The 14,774-nt window shown below is 35.3% G+C and overlaps 2 protein-coding genes and 1 non-coding gene across 3 annotated transcripts in view; 2 read left to right on the forward strand and 1 right to left on the reverse strand.

Annotated features, from left to right (window-relative positions):
• The first annotated feature begins 1,110 nt into the window (after positions 1-1,110).
• On the forward strand, positions 1,111-1,182 carry trnag-ucc (transfer RNA glycine (anticodon UCC)). The gene has a single exon. It is a non-coding gene; the product is annotated as a tRNA-Gly (tRNA).
• A 316-nt stretch (positions 1,183-1,498) lies between these two features.
• Positions 1,499-13,022, forward strand: LOC107662842 (uncharacterized). Its single transcript, XM_016452958.1, has 20 exons — positions 1,499-1,604; positions 1,800-1,944; positions 2,038-2,130; positions 2,727-2,819; positions 3,124-3,185; positions 3,269-3,441; positions 3,524-3,662; positions 5,660-5,827; positions 6,271-6,390; positions 6,516-6,630; positions 7,507-7,615; positions 7,790-8,010; positions 8,563-8,703; positions 9,334-9,406; positions 9,650-9,876; positions 9,962-10,210; positions 10,989-11,318; positions 11,850-11,954; positions 12,022-12,113; positions 12,943-13,022. The coding sequence occupies exons 1-20, from the start codon at positions 1,582-1,584 to the stop codon at positions 13,013-13,015; spliced, it is 2,751 nt and encodes a 916-aa protein (XP_016308444.1). The 5' UTR covers positions 1,499-1,581; the 3' UTR covers positions 13,016-13,022.
• Positions 13,023-13,058: 36 nt separating this feature from the next.
• LOC107662843 (dnaJ homolog subfamily A member 2-like) overlaps positions 13,059-14,774 on the reverse strand; it is a 7,459-nt gene continuing 5,743 nt past the window's right edge. Inside the window, exon 10 of the mRNA XM_016452959.1 lies at positions 13,059-14,065. Within this exon, the coding sequence (XP_016308445.1) occupies positions 13,877-14,065 (189 nt within the window). The 3' untranslated portion in view covers positions 13,059-13,876. The remainder of the gene's footprint in view (positions 14,066-14,774) is intronic.

Below are 14,774 nucleotides of genomic sequence, written 5' to 3' on the forward strand. Positions count from 1 at the left end.
TAAAAACATTTGATTTAAAAACATCTAAAATTTTATTTAGATTTACGGCAGACAAAACAACTGGTTATATCATTTTAATAAATATAGTGTTTATAGTCTTATAATATTTGGTTGCTGTTACAAAAATCAGACAAATTCAATTTCTTCCAGAAAAGTTGATATAAAAAATGAAGCCTATCATAAGTAGCTATCTATCAATGATTCAGCCAGGCTTTTTAGTGTTTGTTTGTGTAAGTATCTTCGTTGTTTGAAATTTGTTGCTAAATTTAGCAACTTTTCACACTACCCTAGCAACTTTTTCTTCCAAAAGCACCTAGCAACAAATGTAGCTATTTTTAAAAATTTATTTGGCAACATTTAGCAACTTTTGATAAGTGACTCAAACGATAAAAAAGCACACATTTTCCATCTAAATTACACAAAAAGAGGAAACCAAAGGTGCCTAGCAGTACACACATCACATGAATTAAGTTAGCTGCTATTTGCAACTGTTTAATTGAATAATAAAAATAATTGAATAATTGTTCATTTATGATACACCTTGTTAGTAGCTTGTACTTGAGATTGTTGATCAGTTAGTGCATGGTAAGAAAAATATCTAGAAAAATGAAAAAGGTACTAGTAATTTTCCAGGATATTATCCGTTATCCTTTTTCCATTATCCATTGTAACCCTGTAACCCGAAAACACAAAATACAATGCGTAATTTAAAATATAGGTAAAAAACCTGTGAATAATAGTTACGGAAAATTCCTTCATATTAGTAGATTTTGCCCTATTTTTACAGACTTTTCTTAGAGTGTAGCATACTAACTACTAATACACTGCTTAAAACTATAATTGTTCAGAATGTGTAGTTTACTAGCTAATAAAAATAAACTTAAATTGTAATCGTTCAAAAATGTGAAAGTGTTAAATAATTCAGTGTTGTATTTAATATTCGTTATTTATATAGTTATATTATTTTATAAACACATCTAAATTAACATATATAAATGTTATTTTTTTGCTGAGATTTGATGCAGTGACACAATTTTGCATCGTGATTCCGCAATGACGTCACCACGCAATGACATCGCAACGTCATTTAGCAACTTTTAGCAACAACCTGCATTGGTGGTATAGTGGTGAGCATAGCTGCCTTCCAAGCAGTTGACCCAGGTTCGATTCCCGGCCAACGCATTTCCTAGGGGGAAGTCGTGGCCTAATGGTTAGAGAGTCTCGTACTGGCAGGGATTGTAGGTGGGGGGAGTGAATGTACAGTGCTCTCTCCCACCTTCAATACCACGACTGAGGTGCCCTTGAGCAAGGCACCAAACCCCCAACTGCTCCCCGGGTGTGTGTGTTCACTGCTGTGTGTGTGCACTTAGGATGGGTTAAACGCAGAGCACTAATTCCTAGTATGGGTAACCATACTTGGTCACTTTCACTTTGTCACTTTGTCACTTTCACAAATCAACCTTCCTTTAGCAACTTCCCCTGAAAATGAGTTGGCAACACTGCTGAAGGTCTTCTTCTGTAATCTGACTCTAATGGTTTCCTCAGCAACAGACGTGGCTTTGTTGTAATCATGCATCATTCATGAAGATAAACTCAGTGAACAGGTGAGACACTTTCTCTTTAGGTAGAACTATCTGTTATGTTTGAATTTGATTGAAGTACGACAAGAACTCATTTCATTATGTTGACTGTGTGTGTAGTGTATATATGTATATACATTTTTATTTTTGTATTTATTTAATTTCAAGGCATTTAGGACAATGAAATCGAGCTTACACAAAGTGCCTTGTCTTTTATAGGATGGAAGAGTGTTTGCATTTGGTCTGTGAGTCGATGGGTGTACATGAGGATGATGATGTCGGCGTGGACGTGATCTGTTCCCTCTATAAGAGCGTCTTCCTCATCACCGCCAGCCTGGATGAGACAAAGAGAGCCATTATACAGGTGAACAAGACCTTCTGCTGTCTCAGAAGCTCATGAATGAGACAGAAAAGAGAAGCAGAAAGAAAAAGAAAATGTTTTGTGTGATATGTTCAGGTCAGAGGTCAGAGTGGAGGCTTGTCATGTCCAGCCAGAGGAGTTCTGCATGTTCTCCTAGTGATGGAAAAACAACGTGACAACAGAGAAGAGGTATTTCTTCATTTAATTCATCGATATTTCCATATAATATTCTGCTTCATTCTATATTTCTCTTATTTATACTAAATCTAAATTAAGATAATACATTATATTGCAATATAAACATGTTATATATTATGTAGTTATTAAGATTTTTCCTTTGAACTAATCTACATTTACATTTAGTCATTTAGCAGACGCTTTTATCCAAAGCGACTTACAAATGACGACAATAAAAGCAGTCAAAACTAACAAAAGAGCAACAATATATAAGTGCAAATGACAAGTCTCAGTTAGCCTAACGCAGTACACGTAGCAAGGTGTATATATTTGGGCAGGTCATTCCACTAGGAGGGAACAGTTAATGAAAAAATCATAATCTGACCAAGAATTGAGAACTTGATTCTGGAAATAAATGCTCTGATGTCTGCCAGGACATTTTCTATGGCTTTTTTTTTTCTTACTGTGAACCTTTGCCTTGTCAGATATTTATCTTTGTTTTAAGGCCTTTTGGGTGTGTGAATGTGAAATTGTGAAATTACATTATATAAATTGTGACGTTATATTGTTGCAAATTAAAAGATGTGAACGGCTTATAATTTCTGTAGCTGTACTGGGATCTCCAGATGTTGAAGGCTGGTAGAATCAATCATAAACAAAAAACACAATCCTCAACAATCAACTTTAGCTCCAGACAACAGGTAGAAAACCAAGTCATATTATTCTATTCTATTCTATTCTATTCTATTACATGAGCACACATAACACTGTATAATATAATATAATTATATACAATATAGTACAATATAATTATGATTCCATATCTAATATATTAATTTATATTGATGTTTTACAATTTGTTTATTTTTTTAATTGTTTATTTTGTATGCTTTTGGTTAATCAGCTTTGCACTCTATTTCAGTTCATGATCATTCACTCATTTGTTAATCACTTTGGAGAAAGGTGTCTGCTAAATATATGTGGGCATCTTTTTTTTTCTAGAAGCAGGATCCAGAGCAGTTTATTATCTTGTGTCTTCAGAACAGAGCCAAGAGACTTTGCACCAGGTTATTTACACACACTCTTTCATTCAGCTGCTCACAATCACATTGAACAAATTGACTATATATTCATGCTGCTTTCTGTTTAGACTCGTTCTTGACGGCGTGTGGAGTGTCCTACCGTCTCTTTCTCAGAGGAACGCCGGCGTCATGCGACCGGGCACGATCTGTCCCAGCACTACCGACATCCTCCAGCTCCTGTATTACAAATATGAGGTCATCAGAGAGCGACTGTACAGAGAGATGTTACAAGATGAATATGGTAAGAAATATTCCTAAATGGAGTTCATAAATGCTCCTTTTCACAGAACAGTTTACCAGTATCTTTTTGCACATCATTACAGGTGTTGTTTGGTGGAACTCGATGTCAGCGTGGGATCAGACAGAATGTGTGTGTGAATTAGGAGTGTGTGTAGAGCTGGCTTTCAGACACAGAGACTGGCTTCAGGTGTGTGGGCTTCCCGGGGCCCTCCGTTGCTACAGGTACTACTTGTTATTTGTGCATTTGCTAAATTTTGAGTCTGCCATGAAATATTTGGTGTTTAAACCCAAATATACTTACACTGTAGAAAAGAAAGAAACACTTTACTTGAAGCCTTTATAAAGTGAAGTGACATGTGGCCAAGGAATTAGTGCTCTGCATTTAACCCATCCTAAGTGCACACACACAGCAGTGAACACACACACACCGTGAACACACACCCGGAGCAGTGGGCAGCCATTTATGCTGCGGCACCCGGGGAGCAGTCGGGGGTTCGGTGCCTTGCTCAAGGGCACCTCAGTCGTGGTATTGAAGGTTATTGAAGGTGGCAATCCCTGCCGGTACGAGACTCGAACTCGCAACCTTTGAGTTACAAGTCCAACTCTCTAAGCATTAGGCCACGACTTCCCCCGTGAATTTATGTATAATGAATTATAAAGATATTCATAATATATGTTATAATGCATTACTGTATATCTTTTCACTTGCACTGACTTTTACCTTAACTGTTCCCTGCTGGTGGAATAACCTGCCCAGCTCAATCTGAGCAGCTGAGTCCTTAACCATCTTCAAGAAACGGCTAAAAACACGTCTCTTCCATCTACACTTGACCCTCTAACACTAGCACTCTCTATTATATTTCTATTATATCTTCGTTTTCTTTTTATTTATTAAAAAAACGACCCTCTATCACTAGCGTTCTCTATTCTTTTTCTATCTACTTGTTTTCTTTTTATTATATATATATATTTAAAATAAACTTGCTATGTGTACTGCGTTAGACTAACCGAGACTTGTCACAGCACTTACATATTATTAGTGTTTTGTTAGTTTTGTTTGCTTCTATTGTCCTCATTTGTTATTCGCTTCAGGTAAAAGTGTCTGCTAAATGACTAAATGTAAATAAATAATTGCAATCAAAGTAAAATGCATTATGGTATTTGCAGATTGTTTGATGAATCTGAAATTGGTTGTTTGTCATGTGTTTCAATGGATTATACTTTCTAAAGGTGTAACAATGAATAGATAAGTTTTATAATGTATTATAACTGGTTACAATTATTCATGAGATCATACAATGCATTATAATTTGCATTATGAGGCATGATGCATTCAAAATACTGATAACACTTTAATAAAGTTTTAATTATTAATATAAGTTAACTGCATTCTTTAACATGAACTAATGATGAAAAATACTTCTAAATAATTTATTTAACTTAATGTTAATTTCAGCATATACTAAAACATTAATAAAATCCAAAAAGCTGTATCTGTTAATATTATGAAATGGATTTGCGCTAATACGAACTAACAATGAATAATTGTGACCCTGGACCACAAAACCAGTCATAAGGGTCAATTTTTCGAAATTGAGATTTATACATCATCTGAAAGCTGAATAAATTTAATAATACAAAATAATATATAAAAAAAGCTTTCCATTGATGTATGGTTTGTTAGGATCGGACAATATTTGGCCGAGATACAACTATTTGAAAATCTGGAATCTGAGGGTGCAAAAAAAAAATCTAAATATTGAGAAAATAGCCTTTAAAGTTGTCCAGATTTAGTTCTTAGCAATGCATATTACTAATCAAAAATTAAGTTTTAATATATTTACAGTAGGACATTTACAAAATATCTTCATGGAACATAATCTTTATTTAATGTCCTAATGATTTTTGGCATAAAAGAAAAATCAATCATTTTGACCCATACAATGTATTTTTGGCTATTGCTACAAATATACCCCAGCGACTTAAGACTGGTTTTGTGGTCCAGGGACACAATTGTACTTTGATTAACTAACATTAACAAAGATTAGTAATTAATTTATTGCTCATTGTTAGTTAATGTTAGTTAATGCATTAGCTAATGTTCAAATTATCATTAACTAATGGGACCTTATTGTAAAGTGTTACCAAAACACTCTTTTATAATCCGTTATATAAAGGCTTCAAGTAAAATGATTAGTTATATTTGATGAATATGGCAGGAGCTGTGGTTCTGTGGTCTTGCGAGGCTGTCCTGAGAGTGTTAAATCTAGAGATCAGGCTTGGTCATCTAAACCGAGGGAACAGGCCTGGTCCGCTGTCATCTTCCTGTCGGAGCTGGACTCACATTATCAAGATGAGAAGGAATCGATCAGCGCGCTCATGAACAGGTCATTCTATTGTGTTCATCAGTTGATGAATTCTCATAAATGCATGTGATTGGCTTAAAGCATCAGTAGGTCTCATATATCTCAGATAAAGTCGATTTAGGCCAGACACATGATGGCTGTTACTGATGTATTTTTATGTCGTAGAATAAAATGTGAAAGTATCTTGAGCTTGTGTTGACCACAGACCTTAATTCAGGTGTTTTAACAAAAATCCATTCTAAAAACCTTTGCGACGTGCTAAGACACAACTCGTTTACAGATTGTGGCCTACAAAAATACGTCTTCCCTTCAGCACATAATAAATAAGCATGCATAACTAGAACTTTGACATTCATATACTGACATAGTTAAGCATGACCTTTTAATGTCAATATCGATCTGTAATATTAAACATATTATGCTAATGGTTGCAGATGTTGTGTTGTGATTTATTGCTCCTGTAGATTGGGACAGGAAGCTCTGCATGTTATATATCTCAATATGTGTGTTGCTCTGCGGAGAGCCGAGAGAGAGAATCAGTCCTACACGGCACTGCTGGTCGCCAGACAGCACTGGGACAGATGGTGAGCGTGTTAAATATGGGAAGTGGACACATCATCCGTATTTAAAACATTACATGCTGACACATCCACCTATTTTCACTCCGAAGTCTGCAAGCTTGAGTCCAAACCATCTCTGTGTGCTCTAGGCCTTGTATGAGAGGTTCAGTCAGTCAGGATCTCACCAGGATCTGGATTCAGGAAAATGTGGATCCCACTGCTAAAAAACAGCAGGGCTGGAAAACAGGAAATTGCGCACAAAAGGTACTGTGTGCACAGATACATGACATTTGCTGCCTTCAAGTCCTCCAAATTCCTATTCATGAGTTCAGAAGTTACAGTATGTTGTGTTATAAGTTCAAGGGATTTGGGTTGGAATGAAATGAACATGTTTGGTGCTCACTAAGGCATAAGATACTTTTTATTTGATCAAAAATATAGTAAAAAATAGTAATAATGTGAGTAGTATTACAATTTAAAAGAATTGTTTTCTATATATTTTAAAATGTAATTTATTCCTGTGATGTAAAGCTGAATTTTCAGCATCATTACTCCAGTCTTCAGTGTCACATGATTCTTCAGAAATCATTCTAATATGCTGATTTGATGCTCAAGAAACAGTCTGTTGTTTTGGACCCGTTTTTGGACCCGTTTTTGGTCCGCGGAGTTTAAGTTAAGAAACATTTCTTATTAATTCAACAGTTTAATATTTTTGTGTAAACCATAATACATTTTTCTTCAGGAATATATGATGAAAAGAAAGTTCAAAAGAACAGCAATATAAATCATTTGTAACATTATAAATCTCTTTACTGTCAATTTTGATCAATTTACTGCATCCTTGCTGAATAAAATGTTGTTTATATGAAAAAAAATGTTTATTAAAAAAAAACTTTAAAAAATGTACTGACCCTAAATCCTTCTTATGCTCCCACAAAGAATAATGGGAAATTTAGGAAAAACATGGGAAATTCATTTGGTCTCCTCATAAACCGGCTTCATAAACAGTAAAATAAATACATAGATTCATATGCGATTTTCTTGTAATATAAAATCATTCCAACATGACTTAAAAGCTGAAATATTTGCCTTGTGTTATGTACAGTTTTATAATTGATTGTTTATTTTTTTACCCATCAGGCTGTGCTGCAGTTTTTGGTTCTGTGTCAGGAGCAGGAAAGGAAACGATTGGTGGAGATCTTACACAAGCTTTCCCCGAGTGACCTCGAGGGAAACATTCAGAAAAACAGTTAAAAACATCAACTACATATAAAAACACAAACACCACTACAAAAGTGATATGTTGTTCCAAATGAATATGTTTTGGGTGAACTAGCCGAAATGACTAGTAACTTAGTATTAGATGCACATCAGCTGTAAGATATGCCTCTGGTTTTCATTAAAGTGTGTATACGTCTTTCAGATGTGGTTCATGGAAACGCGGTGGATCAGAGCTGTGTGTGGAGCCTGCAGCAGATTAAAGCCTCTCTACAGGAAGCACATGGTTCTTATACCGGACCATTCGCCCCAGGGTGTTCTGGGATAGGTGTCTCATGGGGGGAATGTGCCACTCATTTGCTGACCCAGCTGACACAGGCACAGGATGATGAGGCCTGGACCGTTTTAAACTCTCTGCCAGATTTGGTGAATCTCAGCATATACAGTATATACTGTACTGTGCAGTAATCAGTATGCAAGTATTGCATTTTGAACAGAACCATAGTATATACTGTAGTAATCCTAAAAGATTAAGTGTGCATTTGTCAAATGTAAACTAAGTTAAAATAGAAAATGCAAATATAATAATAAAGTTAAAGAATATGAAAAGCAAAGTAGTAAGTAAACCAAACATTCTGAATGCATCGTGACAGTGTGCAGAGCAGATGGTGTTTATGTAAGGTATAATGTACATCCAGCTGGTTGTTATCTCAGAATAAACCCCGACAGGGTGATCAGGATCAGTCTTGTATCAGCCTGAAGGGGTTTATTCTGAGATAACAACCGGCTGGATGTACATTATCCCGCTTACACGGCTACTTGCCACATAAGTAAAAACGCAAAGCTTCCACCAAGAAAAAATTGTTCAAGCAAGAGTACAGCGCCGACTGCTGTTACCCGGATGAGCCTGTGTTATTAGCTTTTACCGTATTCCACAGAGCCGTGTAATGTGTCAATAATGTCTCTTTCACTTCTTAGGACCCCGAGGGTCTTTGGACTTTGCTTCGCAAATATGAGAGCGAACTTCACAGACCCAGTTTCAACAACCTGCATGAAGTTTTGCAGTCACGTGGACCAGCGCACGCCAGCAGAGGCACCGGTGCAGTGAACGCTCACAATGTAATGACAAATTACTTCCACACTTACACATTATCAATCACAAATCAAGCTATTAGATCCTTTGTGTTTCATGATTGTTTAGAAAATCATTTATGCACTAGATCTTCAGCAAGGCTTCACTTTTGCTGTTAACAGATGATGCCTACAATCTACTGTATGCAGAGATCTGAAGAAACTACACTCTAAAAAATAAAGGTTTCAAAAAGGCGATACCATAAAAGAACCATTTTTGGTTCCCCAAAGAACCTTTCAGTGAACAGTTCTGAAACAGAACAATTTTTTAGTGTGAAGAACATTTTAATAATCTAAAGAACTAAAGAATCAATAAGGAACCTTTTGTGCAATAGAAAGGTTCCATGGATGTTAAAGGTTCTGGAATCATCAGTGCCAATAAAGAACCTTTATTTTTAAGTGGATGCAATGATCTGCAGAACCTATAGTGTAACATAAAGAACTTTTATAATATCCAGAAAACCTTGTCGCCAACTCAAGAACCCTATCTAGTGAGAAATGGCTCTTGATACACAGAAAGTTCAAGAAACCATTGAGGAACATTCGCTTATAGAGGTTATCCAGATATTCAATTGAAAGGAATACAAGGTGAGCAACTGTTTCCTGTGTCTCTGTTAGGAGAGAGAGAGGACTGAACAGGAACAGGAACAGGAAGAGCTGTCAGATGGTGAAAAAGAAGAACTCTGCACTGGTGAATGACATTCATATGCATAAATATATATATTAAAATGTAATTTATTCCTGTGATGTAAAGCTGCATTTTCAGCATCATTACTCCAGTCTTCAGTGTCGCATGATCCTTCAGAAATCATTCTAATATACTGATTGCCTGCTCAAGAAACAGTTCTTATTACTGTTAATGTTGAAAACAGTTGTGCTGCTTAATACAGTATTTTGTGATGAATGCATTTATTTTGTATTTTTGGGTTTGAAGGCTGTGGCATGGCTTTAGATCCAGAAGATACTCCATATTTAGAGATCCTGTGTGTCAGAGACCCAAGAGATGAAGAGAGCATGATGGAGACGAGGGACAGAGACAAAGAGAGAAGAGAGGGAGACATTAAGAGCAGAGGAGACCCTCAGGAGATCTCAGTGGAAAAACAAAACTCTCTGATCACACTGGCCTGGAGCAACCTAGCCCACACAGAGAATTACATTCAGGTACATACACACAAACATATGCACTCTTTCTATCTTAAATCTGCTCAAATTGTTCATTCATACATAAAATGGCCTAATTCTACAGGAAGTGACCTCGGCTCAGGAAGTAGAGGCCGTCTCTATTGTAATGCAGGAGGATACAGCTGATAACATGCATGTTCCTGACACAACTGTGAACAACTGTGACAGGAATGTGAACATTTACACACAGCAGGAGAACATAAGCTCCGTCTCACTGCAGCCAAGTGAACAATATGAAGAAATGCATTCAGATCACGCAGATGATGTGAAATTAAATACACAGATCCAAGATGACCGTTCAGGCTTCATCACAGTAAGACAACCACTTCAAATTATCCAGCTCTATCTTCCCTTTTGACAACATAATAAAGTGTCTCTGTGTTCTCTGCTATTTGCATACTATTTGTAATATATAATGTGTGAGATTAGGAATTGTTAGATCAGAGGTTCTCATCCTTTTTCAGATAACTTTTTTGGTTATCTGAACTTCTGTAATATAAAATACTTCCGAGATGATGATAATGCACTGAACTTTCAAAAGATATGAACTACTTTGTGAGATATTTATATTAGTATTTCTTTTTATAAAATAGTATTTTCTTATTTTATTTGCATGCTTATCACAATCTCACAAACCCCCTGAAGTTTCCACTGAGTTCTATAATAGTTATAAAAATGATTAAAATAAAAAATACCATAAATAATATAAATAATATCAGATCAGAGGTTCTCAACCTTTTTTGTTGTCTGAATTCCTGTGATATAAAATATGTACTTGAAGTGCCCCTGAGATGCTAATAAAGCACTCAACTTTCAAAAGATATCAATTTCATTGTAGGTTTGTACAAATATTTATATTAGTATTTTATTTTAAAATAATATATTTTTTTTACAATGTCACAAGCCCCCTGAAGTTCCCCCTAAGGGGTTCTGTAAGTTATAATAATAATAATTAAAATAATAATAATAATAATAACAATAATTGTCAGTTCTATAGCACCCTGCCCAAACCCAAAATTTAAAGCTGGAACTAAATGAATGAAAAATCCTTTCACAATAATTATACAACAAATGTGATTCTCATTCTCCAGGCTGGGCAGCAACAGGAGGACATAAGAGATGGAGAGTTCACATTCAGTGACACCCAACAGCCCGACCAAACACCACCCACTGCTCCAAGGCTGCTACAACACACTGACACAACAGACACTAACACAGCACCAGCAAGTGTCCATTTCCCAGACACGCAACCCTCGCAAACATTTGAGACCCATGAGATGGAGGCATCGCTTCAGGAGCTGAGGAACGAGGAGATCTGTGAGAGAGCAGGTGAGCGAGAGGCAATGATGCGCTGCCTAGTGGACATCCAGAGGAGAGCAGAGCGACGCTGGCAGCGAGACCGAGACAGACAACTACTCAGAGTGAGCCAACTCATGCTGCATGACATTTCTGTGTGGTGTGTTTATGGAAGCCCACTGCCACACGCACACACAAAAAACATGCTTTGCTAAATAATAATGACAAAAACTTACAATTACGACATAAAAAGTAAAAAAAAAAAAAAAAGTCGACATGAGAAGTCATAATTATGAAGTGAAACGTAAAAATGTTGAGAATTGAAGTTGCAGATGACAAAGCTGAAATTATGAGGAAAAAGTTGAAATTCCTGTTATGACTTGTCATCTCATAATTTTGACTTTTTATAATTGCTATATCTTAATTTTGACTAATTGCTATTATCTCATAATTTCACTTATAATAAAGACTTAGTATGTATTAATTTGGACTTTTTATCGTAATTATGACTTATCTCATAATGTCTACTTTTTATGTCATCATTACGATTTACCAGTGCATGCTTGTTGGAAATGGTCTTCCATGCATTTATTTGCAGAATATTTAGTTAAAAAGGCCATATACTTTGCTTTCGGACCTTTTTCAAACCTGTTCAGGTTCAAGAGCGACTGGCTATCGTCCAGAGTCGGAAGGCAGATGAAGATCTGTTGGGTCTGACGCAGGAAGACACACTCAGACATCTGACCGACACACTACAACAGGTACACACCCTCATACTTTCAGAGACCTCTATGTGGACATGATGTAAATGTTGATCGAATGTTCTAGGAGGACGAGCAACAACAGAAAACTTTAGTAAGAGAGAAACTCCAGCAGATGAGGAGAGAACGCTCCTGCATTCTCCAGACCAGACGGGAGAGGTAACATACACACTAATGCTAGGCTAGTTCATTCTGACAGTGATCACCAGGTGTTTCATGTCATTTAAAGGAGTACTTCACCCTAAAATTTCAATTCCGTCATCATTTATTCATCCTGATGTCATACGCTAAGTCGTATGTGTGTGTGTTTTTGTGGCTCATTTTGGTGCTTGAAATCTATGGAAACCCATTTTGCTTTGGTAAATCATAATTATGACATAAAAGTCATAATTTACATACTAAGTCAAAATTATGATAAAAGTTGAAAGACATAAGATGTTAAATTGACAAGTCAAAATTGACAAATAATTATGAGATAAAAATCTAAATTATGTTGAAAATTAAGTCGAAAGTGACAGGAAGTCGAAAGTTGAAATTATGAGATAAAAAAATCAAAATTATAAGATAAAAAAGTGTAAAGTGACATACTAATTATCATATAATCATATTTATCACATATATAAATTATATTTATGATAAACTGTCAAAACGACCTGTCATGAGATAAAAAGTCATAAATCGAAATGCACAAAAATCATTTATACGATTTTTCTTTAAATCATAATTATAATAATTTGTACCATGTTTATCTCATAATTATTACTTGGTATCTCACAATTTTGACCTTTTATGCCATAATTTGATTTACCAAAGCATCATTTTTAACATGACAGAAATCGGCTTCTGTATGAAACAACCTGTGGTGATTGAAAAAGAGCAGCATCAACAATCTGCTAAATTTCTCCATTTGTGTTGGAACTAAATAAGGGTCTTTTCAGAAAAAAAAAAAAGAAAGTTGCACTCGTCTAACAATGTTTTGTTTTTCTAGAAATACGGCTGGGTTTAAAGAGCTCCTTGCGCCCACAGCTCAACGCATGACAGAAACTGAAGAAGGACGCTAGTGCGTACTCAACCCCATTTCTACAAATATACAGCACACAGTCAAAACATTCATCCACTTTATTGATGTATGAGCACAAAAGTAGCTGTGTTTGAATGATAGCAACTTGTATTCGCGTTTCAAACACTTCCCCAGTTGCCAATGATAAATGCCGCCCCCTATAGGTTTATAATAGTGCTTACAATGCATGCACACATTGGCTGCTGATCTTTTAAGAAGACTGTGGTGTTTCTTTGGCAAATATTAAGTTGCATGACTCCTATACCTTTATCATAGACAGTAAGCACATTAAAACACTTCTGGGTTTGGTTTGCTTTGTATTAATCTCAGTAGAGAGTGTGTCGCCCACATGCATGCTATTCTGTCCTGCCATTGAATATAAACCAGCACAACAGTACAAGATGACTGACAGTGCCTGAATAACTGGCAAGTATATAATGAAACACGTTTGAACATTTTATTGAACTCCAGGAAGCTCCACAATGCCTCAGTCTTTAACAACTTTGTGCGTGCGTGTGTTAATTATAACTTAAACAACACAGTCTGTCTCCCCACAGACCGATATTTATATATTCAGAGAGCATATATACTGTGAAAGTCTACAATGGAAATGAAGTAGTTATGAATAAATTAAATTATTTTGCTTTGCCTTTAGTTATGCTTGTCTTTTCTTTTAAAACAGTGCATGAGTGAGTGTATTTGTAGGTAAGATTGCAGTAAATAAATGTAAGTGTATGTCTATATATACTGCAAGTGTGTGTGTTCGGTTCACTATATGAAGAACGTGGAGGGCGGAGATTGAATCTGTCCGACAAAAGGGAATTGTAATACTTCCCCAAAAAACTTGCAAAGAAATCTGGGACTACTGGTGGGCGCACTGCACCCCCGGACCATGCGGACCACCTTCTTCGTCGGAGCTGTCGTTGTATGCTTCACGGCGGTGACCACCAGATGATCCCTGGCTGATGTCAAAGTCCTGCAGATCAACTTCCTCCGCATCAGCTGAGATGACAGGAACCTCTGTACGCGACGGCAACAGATCCTCCAACTCCTGCGTGAACAAACACACACAAGAAATGGGCACCTCGTCAGGTACACTCAAGTGTTATTTTAGTATCATCTAGGTACTATTATAGTTTGTATTAGTTTTCATTTATATATTTTTAATTTTCTTTGTAATTTCAGTTAAAGTTGTATTAATTTTTTGTTGTTGTTTTTTTCACTTTAAATTTTTTTTTATTTATTTTTAATTTTTTTATGTGTCCATATAGTTTTTGTACATCAAATTAAACTGAATGAAAACGAGAAATATTTTCTAGGCAATAAGATTAAAAAAAAAATATATATATATATATATATTTTTTATTTTTTTTTTATTTTATTTTATTATTTTTTTTTTTTATGGTTTTAGGTAACCATAATAACAAGAAAGTAGCTCCAATACCCAACTTCTAAGATAAAAATGTAACATTTTACCCAATATTTGTATACTTTTGAAAACCAGTGTTGTTTTTTTTAAATAATTATTTATAAACTATTACTCTTAATACTATTAAAAGTAATATTATTAAATACTATTAACTACTATTAATATTTTTAATTAACTTTTATTTTTTGTATTTTCTGTTTTAATTTAAATGTAGTAAATTTGTTATATTTTTATGAGTTTTTAAATATTTCTATTTAGCTTTTAAAGGGGTCATATGATGTTGCTAAAAATAACATTATTTTGTGTATTTGGTGTAATGAAATGTGTTTAT

The sequence above is a fragment of the Sinocyclocheilus anshuiensis genome, unplaced genomic scaffold, assembly GCF_001515605.1.
Source record: "Sinocyclocheilus anshuiensis isolate Anshui unplaced genomic scaffold, SAMN03320099.WGS_v1.1 scaffold739, whole genome shotgun sequence".
In the NCBI taxonomy this organism is placed as follows: Eukaryota; Metazoa; Chordata; class Actinopteri; order Cypriniformes; family Cyprinidae; genus Sinocyclocheilus; species Sinocyclocheilus anshuiensis.